Source organism: Arachis stenosperma, chromosome 6 (assembly GCF_014773155.1).
Source record: "Arachis stenosperma cultivar V10309 chromosome 6, arast.V10309.gnm1.PFL2, whole genome shotgun sequence".
NCBI classification, from domain to species: domain Eukaryota; kingdom Viridiplantae; phylum Streptophyta; class Magnoliopsida; order Fabales; family Fabaceae; genus Arachis; species Arachis stenosperma.
Window position 1 is genome coordinate 146,178,815 of NC_080382.1, and position 15,903 is coordinate 146,194,717.

Sequence of the window (15,903 nt, forward strand, 5' to 3'; positions counted from 1 at the left end):
TGACAAGTGTTATAGTTCTACATTTGACAAGTGTTACCCTGAAAAATTGACAAGTGTTTATTTTTAATGAATGAGAAATATTGTATTCAACAATTCTTTCCTTGGTTCTTTATTCAATATTCAGACAAGACAGGATGCTTTCGTTGAGCGGGAATTTTTTCTTCAAAAAATTTTTGAATTTCAAAATTATTATTTAAATATCTTTTTTGCCCACATTTTGTTTGTTTCTCCATTCAATTCTCAGCTCATAAGTCACAACCGAAACAGAAAATCGGTCCGTCTCACTCACACTCACTCGCGATTTTTGGAACACCGATTTTTTGCATACATTTCAGTCAGTGCTGGGCGTGTCGCTCGGCAACACCGTGTCGGGTTCGGTGGTCCTGATCGTGACGACCTTACCGGTACTGATAACTGGGATGCTGATCTCTTCTTCTGGAAGAAATCGTCGGATCCGAGCAGGAAGGTGAAACCGGTAATACTCAAAGGATGTTATAGGTAAGCACAATGGAAGCTGCTTTTTTGTTTCTTTGTACCCTTAACTGATGTGCTACAGCTCTGATTTGAGGGTTTCTCCTCTGAACAATACTTTGATCTGTTTGTATATACATAATGCTTTGCTGTAAACATAGCCTTTCAATTTTCTCAGCTCTTTTCTTCTAACAAGTGATAACCAACAATGGCTTCAATGGCAGCGTTTTCTTCTAGCACCTTCTACACCAACCTCAAGTTTTGCACCAAATCCAACAACAGCAACAGCAACTTGAACTGAAGGTACACTTTATTATTTTTTCTTTGCTAAAGATATGAAACTATTGAATTTAATTACCTATTTTCTGAAATTGCTGAAGTTGAAATATTTTTACCATTTTGAAGGGAACTCATATTGAGAAGCAATGAAATAGCAACAGTTAGTGCTATCTTCAATTTCAATTTCAGGTAACCCCTTTTTTATGTTCTTTTTTTCCCCTGTTTATCATTATCACCAACGAAAGTTGTTCAATTTTTTTATATTATAATTATTTTCATGCAAATTTGGAATATCTTAATTTAAGATTTTATATTTTTCCTTATTGCATTGGCCTTTGTTTCTTCTTGGTTTTTTAAAATTTAAACATGATTTTTCATTTGTTTAAATTTCTGATTTTATATCTGTTGATAATTTGTGTTTCGTTATTTTTGAATTAAGGTAAGGTCGTGTGTCGTTTATTTTGATTTGAGGAAAAAGATTTGATTTTGGAAATTTTCTGTGGTGATTTATTGGGCTTCTTTGCTTTGATTTATGCCTTTGTTTGCTCTAATTTTGTATTATGGTTTGTTTCTTTCTTACATATGCAGTGTGCCTTCTCATACAACTTCTCATACAAATTTGATGAACCATTTTGCTCTTTCTTTTAAAAAATTTAGAAACAATTTCATTCTTCATTAAAAATATTGAGAAAAGGACAATCCCATTTCCATTCTCAGAATTGTTGTCATTACTTGATCAAATCAAAATGCCCTTGATGGTAAGAATGAAAAATATCTAACACTTTTGATGGTATATGGGCAAAACATCTAGAGAGGAGTAAAAATTTATTTCCTTTCAATAGATCTCCAAAGTTGAATTATTTTTTTAAAATTATGTCTTTTTGTTTTTTTTTTTTTGGTGACTAATTATGTCTTTTTGTTTAATCTGCTTCTCTCTTTTTTTTTTTTTTCCTTTTTTTCCTCATAGTTGATCAGATAATTAATTTTGGCAGGGAGTGTAAGTGGAGGTTGGAGTGTTCCAGCACCAAAAGCATCTCTTGAGGCTTGGCAACGATTTTTATGATGTTCTTAAAGGAAAATAAGAATGTTGCTGCTTTGACAACTAAAGCTAAGGTTAGAAAGTAGTCAGTTTTGAAAGGGCTGAAAATTCCTTGAGGAAAGAGGATTTATAATGTTAGTTATTTCCTTACTTCTTTTATTATTGTATTTAAGTTTTAAGTAAATTTCAAAACTAAATTATTCCAACAATATTTATCTGTTTATGTATATGATGGAAAAGCATTGATTTAGTGTGTGTATGAACTTTTAATAATAAGTACTCAAAGTGCTAAGGAGATAGGTTGTTCATATACACTGGTGCAGTTTGCGTTTGTTTGTGTGAAGAAGAATCAGTACATAAGTTCATAATAACACTATTGCTTAAAAAAAAGGTGGATTCTATGGTGTCTTTCATTGTGGTGCCTAAATTGTCTAACTTTTATAAGTAAAAAATAAAATGTATAAAGTAAAAGTAAAATATTTAAAGTTTATTAAATATTATTTTTTCGCCTTTTTTAATAAGTTAAGCACCATGTCTTAGGTACCATAGCATTCATAAAAAAAAAAAAAACAGAGGAAAAACAGGTTTTGGGAAATGAAGCTTTTATGATCCTAATTGCTTTTGCTTGACCCTGTAAGCTTAAAAATAATACTTGAATCCCATTGAGTGTACCAGTTAATTCAACATGGTGTTTTAACTATATCATATATCGTTCCTTCTATCTATATTTTTAGAATTTGAATGAATTGATTATTTTATCTAATTTTTATGTCTTTCCTATATATATGTCTTTAGATTATTGTTGTATATTTTTTAAAACTTTTCTCATTTTGACCAGTATCGAAATGTTACAACTTTGCTTAGCCATGATTGCATTGTTCAAAGGAGGCACCAAAAGGTACGAAAGTTTCCTGTTATCACATATAATTGTTGGGTAAAAGTATCATTTTTAAGGAAATGCTTTCATAGTAGTGTGTTATAATTCTTGGTTGGAATCTTTGAGTAGGATATAATATATAGCTTTAGTGCATATTATATAGGATGCAGTTACTTTTGTTTTGACATTAGCTTATGACTGTTGTCTGCTTCATAAAATAGATCAAACTATTAATTATTGTCTTCTGATAAATTGATGGCCTCTGTTTTTGAAGGAAGTAATTTTTGTTCTGATTCTACTGACATAATGTATAGACTGCTTTTGAAGAGAAATCTGCTCTGGCTAAGCATGAGGCTGAACTTTCAATGTTAAAAAAAAAAGAAGAAAGCTCACTTGAAGATGTTGAATAGCTAAAAGGTATCACTTTTATGACTTATTATTTCCTATGCATTGGGTATAGCTAGGGGAAGCATTTAGTTGCTTTGCATCTTCAGTCGGTTGGAGGATTCATAGGTATAAAAGGGAAGTGTAGCTGTCACTGTTTTATAAGTAATTTGGTGTACATAGCAGGAGTGAAAAATCGAATCTATAGTCAAGAGAAAAGGAGTCTAGAGGAGTGGTACATAGAGGTGATTCAAATGAGAAACAAATGAACGGAGGATAGAAATTGTTTTTATCTATTGTAGTTTTGGTGTTTGTTGTTGCCTTGGTCTGGTCTTCATGTTTTTGTTTTGGCAAAAAAAAAAAAAAAAAAAAAACTCTTTGGCTACTGCAATATGAGGAAGTTCCAATAAGTATAGATAATTTATATGTGAACTGCTTTGGTAAGAATAATGTCTTCGAGAGATTGATCCTTTGTGTTTTTATGTGTTTGATTTCGGAAAAAAACAGGTCAAAAGCAATTTTTTTTCCAGTTGGGATTGTACATGGTTCCTTTGAAAGAAGATGTTATCTTGGTAATTTCATCTATTAATAATAATTTATTGCAATATAAGATAAGATTATAAAAAAATTGAGCTATTCTCAATGTTCATAATTTTCAATTGCTTGGATTAAATGTGTGAAAATTGAATACTAAATCACTTTGTAAACGTGAAAATTGTGTGGATTAAAGGTATGTTCCTTCCATTGTGTTATTTAATCTTTTTTTATTATTATTAGTAATTAGTAACAAATTAATTTCTAGCTGTTTAGTTTTAATTTGGGCTGTGTGATTTGATTTTTGAGTCATCTTAATTTACATTGGCGAAAATTTATGATATTTATTTGATTTTTTTTCCTTTTTTTAGTGTCTCAAATTAATCAGGGCTTAATATTCTCTCTCTGGCAGGTAGTAACATATACATATTACAAAATCACAATCTATGCCCCAAAATTTCAAAGTTGGCCATGATTTTACACACATACAAATACGAATAATATTTTTCTTATAATGACTTGGATGACTTGATAGCAAGCACCATCTCCTTAGGCTTCTATTTTAGTTTCTTATTCAGGGATAAGCATTCGGTACGTATTCATGTGTATTTCTATTTGTCAATTGTTTATTATGCAGTATTGGATACGTGTCTTAGTTGTTGAGAGTTTGAAGAGTGTTTAAGCCTATGGTGTAAATTAATTGCTTGCTATATATGTGTATATAATAATGTTATAGGTGCTATGTTGAACATATTAGTAAAATAAGAATATTATAAAGTATAGTTAGAGTCTTTTGATATATGTAATAAGTTGGTGCTTTCTTTTTGGATGAACTCTTCTGTTCTTATTTGTTGAGCACCTGACGTGATTAACCAATAATTAAAATTTATCCTTTACATTATGTTATTGGATAATCTATTATGTTTGTCTACTATTAACTATATTATTGCTTTTTTATATTAATTTTATGTCCTATCTTTTTTTAAAAAAATATTGAATATATGATGTTTTGATTTATCTGCAACTAAATTTTAAGTATTTCTAATTCTTTGTAAGAAAAAGAGCAGGTAAAAGTGAAGGAGAGGATTGACAAATGTACAAAAAAGAAAAAAAAAATACTAAAATATATTTCGTTATGTTTTTTTAATAAGAGTCTAATTGGAATTATGTTAGTTTAATAAAAATTTTTTAGTGTTGTTCTATGTTTCAACATTAATGTTTTAACATCAATGAACTTTGTGTATTTTTATACTAGAATAATATATTTTGTGATAAATTAAACTATCTTCTATTGAATATGTAAAGGAAAGGAAAAAATTTTTGAAACAAAAATTAAAATTGATGAGGCAGAAACTTTAATAAATTAGCCAATTATATATGCTTAGGTAGAACAAAAATATTAATTATGTTGTATTAACTATTTGTTAAATAACTGTATATCTCAATTGCTGTTTTATTTTATTGGAATAATTATGCTGATGAAATTATATGACAAATGTGTCTAATTTTTTGAAAATACATCATTATTAGTTTATGTAATTAATAGTTGGAATTTGTTGATGCGATATTTGAGTAATTTTTTTGGAATTTATGTATTAAAGAATAAGAATTTAATATAACAAGAAATTAATCACTTAATTTATCTATGTACTAAGTAAACTAATCCGTTTAATAAATATATATTAATTTTTGTGTAAATAAGTACGTTGACTCACGAGTTTTGGTACATCAGTTACAAGGTAAGAAAACAAGCCTCATTTAGAGATAATATGAAAGAAAAAATTACATACTACATGAAAACATAGGAGTTTAGATTTAGAATTGCATATATTCGAATTGCAGGACAATGTAACTAATATATGTATATCAGCTGGAAATTTGGTTGTTCTTCGTAGTCACATATTAAATAAGAGAAGAAGGAAGGATTGCTGAAATACTATTGTATATAGTGATTTTGTATTTAAAGTATGAAAGTAGCATTCTGATAGGAAGATGGTGATGTAATGATAAGCATTATTTTTTCCATTACGAGAATGGTGAATGTTATGATTCAATTAATATAATTCGCTATGTGTCAACGATAAGATCTAAAGACCTTATAATAAGCTTATTAGGATTTTACTATTGTACATTTTAGCTCGGTTTATGGATATTAAATAACACACATTAATGCAATTTGTAGAATTTATTATTTAATTACTTAATAATATACTTATCATAAACTGAATTAGTTAGATTCAGGTCTAAATATATAATTGAATATCACATAGTTAATAATTGTTGTCTATGTAATTACAATAAAAATATTTGTATAATCAATTTAATGTTTTTTTATGTATAATAATAACGTAGTATTATAAATTTTTTTAAATACGGATACATAATAGTTTTTTCACATATAAGTAAAATTCATTAATATAAAATAAAAAAAAGTTTATTTCATCTATCAAAAATAGAAAATCAAATAATATTTTATTTTGCATAACAAATTTTATGCATAAAAAAAATTAAAATAAAAATAATAACTTTTAATATAAATAATATATATTCATTACAAGATAATATAATTGATATATATTAGATCATAAATATATATTAATTTTTTTATTAAATAAATTATATATAAATAGTTAAATACAATAAAATAAATTATATACATGACCCGGGCGTAGCCCGGGCTCTACACTAGTGTAATATGAAAATCAAATCCTTTTCCAAAATATTAAAGGAAGAAATAAATGGCAACAATGTTTTTTAATCTTATAAAATAACCAATTCTTACTTAGTAGTTAGAAAGATAAATCATTTCCCAATTACCCCCATAAGAATTGAAGTGAAAAGCAAACATGGAGATTACAAATTAGTCTTATAAACAATTCAAAAATTCAAACAACTCAAACATGGGAAGAGAGCTTGTGCTCGTGAATTTACTGCCCTTAATTGGGGAGGGTAGTTATTGTTATGAGTACTAAAAAAAGAGAAAATAATTTATATTCGTAGCTAATTACAAAAATAACCTTGATTTATGTAGGTTAGCACACAAATCAGACAAAGTGGTCCTAACACTTGTCTTGAGCTAAAGGTTAAGATGGCAGATTAATTAAATTATTGATAGGGACTACTAAGGAAAATTCCCAGAAAAGATGGTGCAATGTGAAGGCATGTTTTAGCGAGAAAAAGGTAAATCTGACTTCTAACATACGGCACTTGCAAACAATTGAAAAAGCATTCTATACCAATGTGGTTTCAAAGAATACAAAGTGGTAAAATTTGGATACAAGACATAAACACAGTCATTAACTGCAAGTGATATAGGTTACCACTAATATGTGATAATAGTAATATATCAAAACTAAAAACATCACTTATGAAATTGGAATCTAAGAAAATGAGTGAGTGGAGAAAATCAAAAGGGGCAAAAATGGGAAAGCTCAACATATCATTCCAATCTCAATTTCAAAAACATCACTAGTGCAGGACTCTATATTGTGACATTTAAGGTATTAAGGCTAAATACACTGCCAAGGTTGTTTAACCTATGTATACGGGCTCCCCGAATTTTCTAACCTGATTGATTGCGACTTGATTTATGATGTCGTCTCTCTTTCCTATATCTTGATTGTTCAGGATCGAAACCACCTTCCTCTGCTCCATAGACAGCCCATGAAGGTGTAGCAGTCATGTAATCTGTGCTGTCAAAAGTTCTTCCAGACGCCACCTGATTTTAAACGAAGTTTCATAAATAAAATAACAACTCAAAGTCAGTTCAGCATAGCAGGAAAGCCAGGAAAACAGACACCTACCAGGTCATGAAATTTATCATAGTCTATCCATGTATACCACTTGCCATCAATCTTGAACTTCTTAGTCTTTGCTAAGAGAACACAACATGAATGAGCATGTTCACAAGCAACTTCATACTCCCCTTGGCTTTTCAGAGCAAGGGCCTCTGAAAAAGCTTTCACATCAGCATGCCAAGGCACATTTTCCATCGTCAATTTTGATGTGGCAGAGCTGCAAAAGAAAATCAAGAGATAATTGTCACTGAATGGTGCTTTTGACAAACGAGAAGATATCTTGAGCAAAGAGGGTGCACAGAAGAGAAGGAAGAAGCATACGAGCCACAATATGTAACTCCCTTGATTTCAACAAAGTCAGGTTCTCCAATACTAAAGAGCTTGTAATAAGCATCAACATCTTCAGTGTTCCAACCTTTCACCAATGTCAAGCGGTATACAGTTCTTTGATGTTTTTCCTTCAGGGCTGTCAAGGAATCCTGGCACATAATAGACCAGTTGATCAAGAGAACATAGAATATATCAAATGGCAACATAAAATAAACTGATATAGGATAAAGGACCATATACTAAGGATCCTCAATTTGAATCCAAACCAGAGCTTGGCAACATCAGGCAGGGAAACTACATCTCTATAAAACTGTAAGTGAAATTACACATTTCACATCCTATGCTTATTGTTATTGATTACTGTGATGATTTGTTATCAGAATATAATTTCACACAGTTTTTCACTGTCAATTAAAATGGACTCACAATGAATCGTTCCCAGAAATCTCCAAAGAGTGGCCTATCAATTGCCTTCAAGGAGTCTTTTGTTGCAGCATCTACACTGACATATAACTGCAAGACACAAACAAGAAAATTAAGTTTGGCTCGTATACAAGCATGTTTTAAGATGTGAAACTCTGGAAGCTACACAAAACCTGGGTGAGAGGCTTCATTGACTTTATTTTATCTGGAAACTGTGCATTTGTCACCAGAAAAGTGGAAATTCTCCTTTTGTGCAGTTCATCCACAAGTGTATTTATCTCTGGATACATAATAGGTTCCCCAACAAGAGATAATGCACAATGTCGTGGTGTAAGACCTTCGTTTAGTCGCTCCAGGGTAACTCCTACGATAAAGTTAGAGTGGATCAATTAAAGTGATGACAAAGATATTGATTCTCCCACCACAACAGCACACATGCATATATTTGGAGGTGAGTCCTAAAACTGAAGTCATTACATGCATAAAAGTGCAACCCCTAGCAAAATATTGAAATAGGAAACTTTTTTGTCAGCTCTATTGTCTAACTGTGTGGGTTCATCAATCAGCAACATAGCTTCATACTATGAAATTATCAAGCATAAAAACATAAATTTACCAGGAACTCCTTTCATTTGTTTAATCATATTTGAATGCATCTCTATTGCAGAATTTACAATCTCTATTGGATCATCCATCTTCCATTGCCAACTTTTTCCCACTGGATTTGTGTGATGTCTCCAACAAAAAACACATTTATTTGCACAGGCCAGGCTAGGGGTTGCCTCCATGCACCTATTCATTCAAAAAAAAAAAAAGGGGAAAACCAAAAGCAAATGTTTAGTGAAAATGATTCCAAAATACCAATGACTGGATAATAAAAGTAAGGCTGCTACAGTATGCCAAAGTAACAATAATATACCACATGTTTTTCTTCCATATATTTATTTATTACCTTCTCTTCCTTTTCTGTTAATTTTTTTAAAATTATTGATACACTACAATGTGATGAGATTTACTCTTACATTACAGAGTGCAGTATTATAAAAACTATGAAGCTCAGGCATAATGAAACTAACGTAGTGAATAAATATCTATAGTTGCCATCTAAAAGAAATTTAAAAGTTGTAGCACCTCAAGCATAATGAAACTAACAGTACCTAAAACAAATAAAAGAGCACAGTAAGGCAAGTTACTTTACCTATGGCTCTCAATACCATAGAATGAATGCTTGTAGCAACCACCCCGTCCTCGAAGCTGTGACTTGGTCCATCTACAAATCTTAACACCGCTATGCGAACCAATAATTTTATACCCCTGCAAATTGACAGTGAACATCAATAAACCAATATATGAAACTCTAAAGTCTAATATGCTTGCTTCTCTAAACCAATAATTTGCAAATAGCAAATTTCTGCACGGCATTATATCCATAGATGTCATTATATAAAGCACAACCTAATGGTTTTTAGATCACATTCCGCAATTTTTAGCAATTGTAGTAGTTACAATACCATAGCAACACCAACTGTATCTGCAATTTGAAACCAACACTATTACAATGATGATATTATACCTGCTTCTCTAAATTAGCTCTAATAACTGGAGTCACCATTTCCCTTTGGCCATTCACTTTTCCATTTCCATTACCATTACTCTCAGCTGCCGCTGCCGTCTTCTTCCTTGGTGGCACCTTCCCAGCAATGTCCTCAAGATCAACAATTTCCTCTTCCTCCAAATCACTCTCTCCTTCAGATTCCTCCTCAGAATCATAAACCCCACACTCCAAATTACCATTAACCCCATTTTCCAAAACCTTGCCTTTCAAAAAACCAACAACCTTCTCACACCACTTCTCAAAATCCAAATCCAATTCACCACCATCAACATCACCTTCCCCTAAAGGCACAACCTCACTCCCACCCAAATCCCTAATCTGCTTCACAAAACCCTTAGCCACCGCATTGAACCTCTCTCCATAAGCTCTACTCCCCACACCAAACACCCCGAACCTACAACCCTTCAGAAGCAACGCCCCAACCCTAAAATCCTTCACGCTCTCCGCGAGCCACGTGGCAAAAAACCGTGCTCCAGAAGGTGGATTCCCATCTTCCCAAGTCGAAGCAACGATGAGAACTAGGGTTTCTTTCGGTAAGTCTTCGGGCTCGTAGCTCTGAGCATCTACGAGGTCGAAAACGACGCCGTTTGAGGCTAAGAGATTGTGGAGGCGCTGTGCTAGGTTTTTGGAAGTTCCGGTTTGTGAAACGAATAGGATTTTGCCACGTGTAGTGTGTTTTGAAGAGAGAGCGAGGGTTTTGAGGTGGCGCAAGCGGCGAGACTTGTAGAGGAAGTAGAAGGTTGTGGCGGAGAAGAGAGCGAGTAGCGTCACACGCGCTGGGAAAGAAGACAATGCAGAGGGCATTTTAGGTATTTCCTTTTTCTCTTGCAGCGCGCGGTGGTGAAACTGAAACAAAGGAATGGGGAAGAAGACGACGACGACGACGACGTCATGAAACGAATCGTATGATTAATGGGCTTTAATTTAAACATGATAGCCCAATACATTATGGGCTCCTCTTTAATGGGCTCATTGCTTTTTGGGACTTGTGTTTTGGGCTCAGTTTACCATAAACAAAATCAAATACCAACAAAAAAAATTCTGTCAAAAAGAAAAAAAATTAAATTAAATTACCATGAGATTATTTGTTCCTATAAATCTACTTCCTCTTTGTTAGTGTCCAATTTTATTTTCTTAATATAAATTTCTTTATATATTAATTATTTTCCTTTAAGAAAATATCATAAAATAATCTTATGGTTTATAAGATTTAAACCGGCTTACAAATTGGTATACACTACAACGCTTGAAGATAACATTAAGCCAATAATAACTACAACTATTACAAAATCTAATATACAAATGGAGGTTGGAAAATGTAAAAATAAAAACAGGTATAGAATCATTTGAATTTGTTAGATGGAGAATGACTATGAAAAAACTCCCTCATCAATTTTAGTAATTATTCACATGCAGTTGTCTTTATACGAAGATAATAGTATCATCTAACAATTTTTAACTTATCATCTTCACACAAAAATAAATGCACGTGAATTTTCACCGTCAAATTTTCACTCTTTAATTTGAATGAATGAAGGTCTTGATGATTTAAGCCGAATTGGCTATTTTTGTGATTTCTATGGTGTGGTAAAAGGAAGAAACTTTGATGCATGATGCATATAAGGAAGAAGATTAATAATTTAAGGCCTCCATATAGTTTTCTGTGCACATAAGATACCCTCTTTGTCTTGAGCAAAGGTCATTCTTATCTCCCATTTCATGCTTCTAAGTATTTCTTCCAATGGATTAAGAATTTCAACTTTGTCACGTATGATACTCCATCCTCCAGGCCTTAACATTCGATCCATCTCAACAACAATAGATACAGGTTGCTTGCACCTGCAAAACTCAATCCTTAATTTATTATTATTTTTCTTTTAATATGAATGCTGCAAACAAAAAAATACGATAGAATTACTCGTATTATATCAATTATAATATGGTATCAGAGTCTATCCTATGATAGTTATTGAGTGGTATGCAGATGTTCGGTCGATTCTAATAATGTCATGAACCATCACTATCTCAAAACTTAATCTAACTTTGAATTCTAAAAGCTCTAATACCATATCATAAGTTAGTATTTTGTGACATATAATTCTAGGTGAAAACTCACAATAATTCTAACTTCACTATGAACAAGAAGTGAAACTAAAATTGATGTCATGGAATAACACTTGGAAACTGAAACTTTAGGAAAATTGCATATTGATACCTGTTTTTGAGCCGTGAGAATAAATGATCAGCATGCAAAAGATCATATGTTCTTGGGTAAGTACCGAATGACTCGCACCAATCATGGTAGACACCAATTAGGCCGCGTTCAAAAATGATGGGAAGTGTGTCCGGCGCGTGAACAGGTACTACATTCATCACCCAGACATTCGGTTGAGACCGAGAGAGGGCAGCAGCGAATCTGTGTTTTTGCAGCAGAACAAATTATCATCAACCATGTTTCTAGCATATTTTCATGTGCATTCAAATATGTATCAGAGAAAAAAAATATGCAGCTCCTTAGGTATATTTAGTGCATGTATGAATGAGAATTTAAATGTGCTCTAGGAGCATAGATAGCATACAAGTATTTCTGTACTACAAGCTCTAAGACTTTCACATCAAGTAAAAAATCGAGTTGTTTCGCAGGCCTACCCTCCATAGATGGTTTTCATGTCCATTACATTTCGGATGCTCGGCCAGTTAATGCCCAATCCATTGAGATAGGACCTGTTAACAACAGCATTCCAGTGGTTCATGTCAGCAACCAATTTCTCTTTGCTGCTTATCCAATCAGGATATGATTCAAGCCTCTTCGGCCATTGCTCGGGCCACTCTGCCCCATGTTGTTCAATTCCAATTGGAATGCTGTGCAAACAACTCTTCATTCGAACATACCTATTTAGATAATAAGGTAAGTCATATGATGTAGAAAGCCAAGTTGGATAAATCATGAAGCAATTTTGGCAAAATAATGTAACAGAAGCATACCATGCTGCATCAGGATTTTCACTCTCTTTGCAAAGTGGTGGAATTTTCTTCCTCCTCAATTCATATATCTCATTTCCTTCAGGCTTTTGATATATTTTAACTCCAACTTCACCAACGTCGTCACTTTTATGTGCCAGAACATTCCAACAAATAGATGCTGTCAATGAAGTCATGGCTGCAAAAGAAAAAGATGCATCAATGTTACTTGTATAGCAATGCAAGAATGTACCACAAAAAAAAAAGAGAAGATGGGGGTGAAGAAAATAATGAACTGCAAGAAACAGTTTGATTTAAAGTGAGACTGACCAACCTTCTTCTTCTTCAATGCTGTCATGTTTAGTCGACATAATAAAGTATCCACTCGGTCTTAGAATCCGATTCATCTCGAACAGAAGCTTACCCCCTAAAACAGGGAGAAAATTGAGTTATTGTTGTAATATGATAAGTAGAATTTGGAGAACAGAACCATTACTTCAAAAAGGTGCAAAGAAATGGACACAAACCATTCGAATGCCAAGGGATGCTGCAACCCCCACAATGAATAGCATCAAAAGCTTGACTTGGAAAAGGAAGCCTTCTTCTACCAAAAGGGCTAACTACTGCCGGAAAGCCACGCTCGAGTGCCACCTGAGCTAAGTCCACTAGATCATGCTTCAAGCCTAGGGTCAATGTTAAAACATCTCTATCAAGAAGCGCAGCCACGAAACTTGAATCTGAACACCCAACTTCAAGGACAACACGAATGTTTTTTCCCCACTCAATGTCTGGTACCATCTGTAATATTCAGAACAGTATTCAAAACGTTTCCGAAATAATCATGTTGTTAAAGGCACAGATGCATTTCTATCCTATTGTTCCTAAAGAGAGCACCTTTGTGAATGTGAAAATATCACTGATCAATCAGTGTGCTTGTGTAAACAATAAGTGGAAACATATTTAAGATGCAACATAAACATCAAGCTTGAAACTAGATGCTTCCTAGGAAAATGCAAAACTCATGTCCTCAAATTACTAACAATATATCATGTTTGTGAAATAAAACTCTAGCTGTTGCAACACCCTAATAGAACACTTACCTCTTCAATTGACTCAAGATAGTGCTGAATCCCACCTTTGAACTCAGACTGGTTTTGAGGAAAAGTAAGATACTCGCCGGACTCCACCAACCAACTATGCTTCTTCATGTAAGCAGCGAGTCTCGGGTGTGCAACATTCTTGAACAATATCTGCACTGACACAAGATGTTTATACCATTAAGGAAGATACACTTCAACTCACCAACACTTAATCTAACTTTTTCAGTTCATGTACCTTTGATTTGCTCTCAGGCCATGGTTGCGAATACCCGTATCCACCATGAGGAAGAGGAACCAAACACATTACTGGCGCCCTTGGACAACTCCTCTCAGTATGACGGTAACTCTGAACCTTTCCACCACCAACTTCAATATCAATACAAGGAATATAGTTATGCTTGCTCCGAGTACTACACGATTTCCACTTATAGCTAGCATTTGGATCAAACAATGGCCCTTTAAACTGTCCCTTGCTTGTTCCCACACCTCCATCTTCAAACAGTTTAGAATCCTGATCCAGAGATTCAGCTAAACCACTGTCACCACCATCATCCATTTCAAAATCCACACCCACTTCACCATCACGATCAGACCCTTCTTTTTCACCTTCCAACTCTCTTTCACTCTCCTCTTTCTCTTCCTTATCATCTGATTCATCATTACCATCAGATTCAGACACTTCATTTGCTCTCACTTTATCTTTATCTTTATCATTCTTATGCACCCTTTTATGTGGTGCCACCCCTTTGTCATGTTCTTGATGTACAGTGGCAGAACTATTACCCTTCTTCTCATCCTCCCCCAACACATCCTTCTCCTTATTCGACACGCCATCAAAATTTTGCTTTTCCTCTGCCTTAGTCTCCTCCTTCTTGTGTGGTAGTTGTGTTTGTGTTTGAACCCCTTTAGAAGAAGTAGAAGAGGAGGAAGAAGGTTCTATAATGTCTTCAAAGCTTTCCCTTTGTGTGGTAATAGACGAAGACGAATTCGAGAACACCCCCCACACAAAGATGAAGCACAAACCCAACATTGTCACAGCTGTCATCTTCACCCATAACCCATATGGGCGTTTCACTTTCCTAGCCAACTTTGCAATGGCCATCAATCACTCACTCTAAATTCACCACTATCCCAAAATCCTCTAGAATTCAACTAATCTTGCACGAATCGAATCGAATCGAATCAGACCGAGTCAAGCCACTATATCTAAAATCACAAATCCACATCCACTACACTCTAGCTAATCTAATTGGGGCAAAATCAGCTAACAATGAAGTAAATTTCTCAGTTCTCACACACGCTTAATCTAAAAATCTGAAGTTCAGCACAAGCTAGCTTTATTCATCTACATCTAAGTAAAAGATTAAGAAAATGTTGAGAACAAACATAGCATTATTCACTCACAACCTAATAGGCACCAAGCTAGATTTATCATATATGAATCTAATAGGCACTTTATAGTGAAATTTTTAATGAAATTCTCAAATCTGAGAAGGCACCGTACCTGATGAAAGTGAAGATAGTTAACGTGTTACTGTTGATAGGAGAAGTGTCAGTTTTAAAGTGACTCAAGAAGAAAAGAATATAAATAAATGTGATTTTGGCAAAAATAGAAAATGGGTGCTTGAGTTATTGGAGGTGGAAATCAAGACGAGATTAAAAAGATGATTTTTTTTTTTTTTCCTTCCTTTTTTCGTGCTAATATCATTTTGAGATTCGATTGAGGAATGAAGAGAAGTACAGAGACAACTACTGTTTAGTCAGCGCTTTCAACTGTAAGAAAGCAAAAGCATCAACTTTGGTGGTTTTTTTTTTTTGTCAATGGAAGTCTTTTACTCCAAGTATTAGATATTTTTTTGGGGTGTTTACATCTGTCGTCAATTTTCTTCTCTTTTCAATAAATGAATAAAAATAAAATAAAAAACATTGTTGGGTTTGTGTCATTGTGTGAATGTTTTACTCTTTTTATAAAAATTAATGATATTTTTAATTATTAATGTAATTTTATATAAGATTAAAAATACTATCTTTTATTGTTATATATATTTACTGCGAGATAAATAATAATAATGTTTTTAAAGACGAAGAATGTA

General features: G+C 33.2%; 2 protein-coding genes and 1 long non-coding RNA gene across 5 annotated transcripts; 1 reads left to right on the forward strand and 2 right to left on the reverse strand.

The window, feature by feature from the left end:
- Window positions 1-252: 252 nt before the first annotated feature.
- LOC130936566 (uncharacterized) lies at window positions 253-4,373 on the forward strand. Of its 3 annotated transcripts, XR_009068128.1 has the most exons (8): window positions 253-498; window positions 696-774; window positions 877-939; window positions 1,743-1,863; window positions 2,628-2,687; window positions 2,981-3,083; window positions 3,558-3,622; window positions 3,997-4,373. It is a non-coding gene; the product is annotated as an uncharacterized LOC130936566 (long non-coding RNA). The 3 variants fall into 3 exon arrangements; XR_009068129.1 differs by lacking the exon at window positions 3,558-3,622 and having other exon boundaries at window positions 1,743-1,923; XR_009068127.1 differs by lacking the exon at window positions 3,558-3,622.
- Window positions 4,374-6,801: 2,428 nt separating this feature from the next.
- On the reverse strand, window positions 6,802-10,614 carry LOC130936670 (S-adenosyl-L-methionine-dependent tRNA 4-demethylwyosine synthase). Its single transcript, XM_057866784.1, has 8 exons — window positions 9,708-10,614; window positions 9,333-9,448; window positions 8,751-8,926; window positions 8,308-8,498; window positions 8,138-8,224; window positions 7,703-7,860; window positions 7,388-7,598; window positions 6,802-7,302 (listed from the first exon to the last, which is right to left on the reverse strand). Exons 1-8 carry the CDS (start codon window positions 10,551-10,553, stop codon window positions 7,147-7,149), a joined length of 1,941 nt encoding a protein of 646 aa, XP_057722767.1. The 5' UTR covers window positions 10,554-10,614; the 3' UTR covers window positions 6,802-7,146.
- A 366-nt stretch (window positions 10,615-10,980) lies between these two features.
- LOC130936555 (probable methyltransferase PMT28) lies at window positions 10,981-15,585 on the reverse strand. Its single transcript, XM_057866644.1, has 9 exons — window positions 15,315-15,585; window positions 14,046-14,962; window positions 13,811-13,960; window positions 13,238-13,508; window positions 13,045-13,137; window positions 12,735-12,909; window positions 12,399-12,641; window positions 11,965-12,165; window positions 10,981-11,588 (listed from the first exon to the last, which is right to left on the reverse strand). Exons 2-9 carry the CDS (start codon window positions 14,910-14,912, stop codon window positions 11,390-11,392), a joined length of 2,199 nt encoding a protein of 732 aa, XP_057722627.1. The 5' UTR covers window positions 14,913-14,962; window positions 15,315-15,585; the 3' UTR covers window positions 10,981-11,389.
- Window positions 15,586-15,903: the final 318 nt, after the last annotated feature.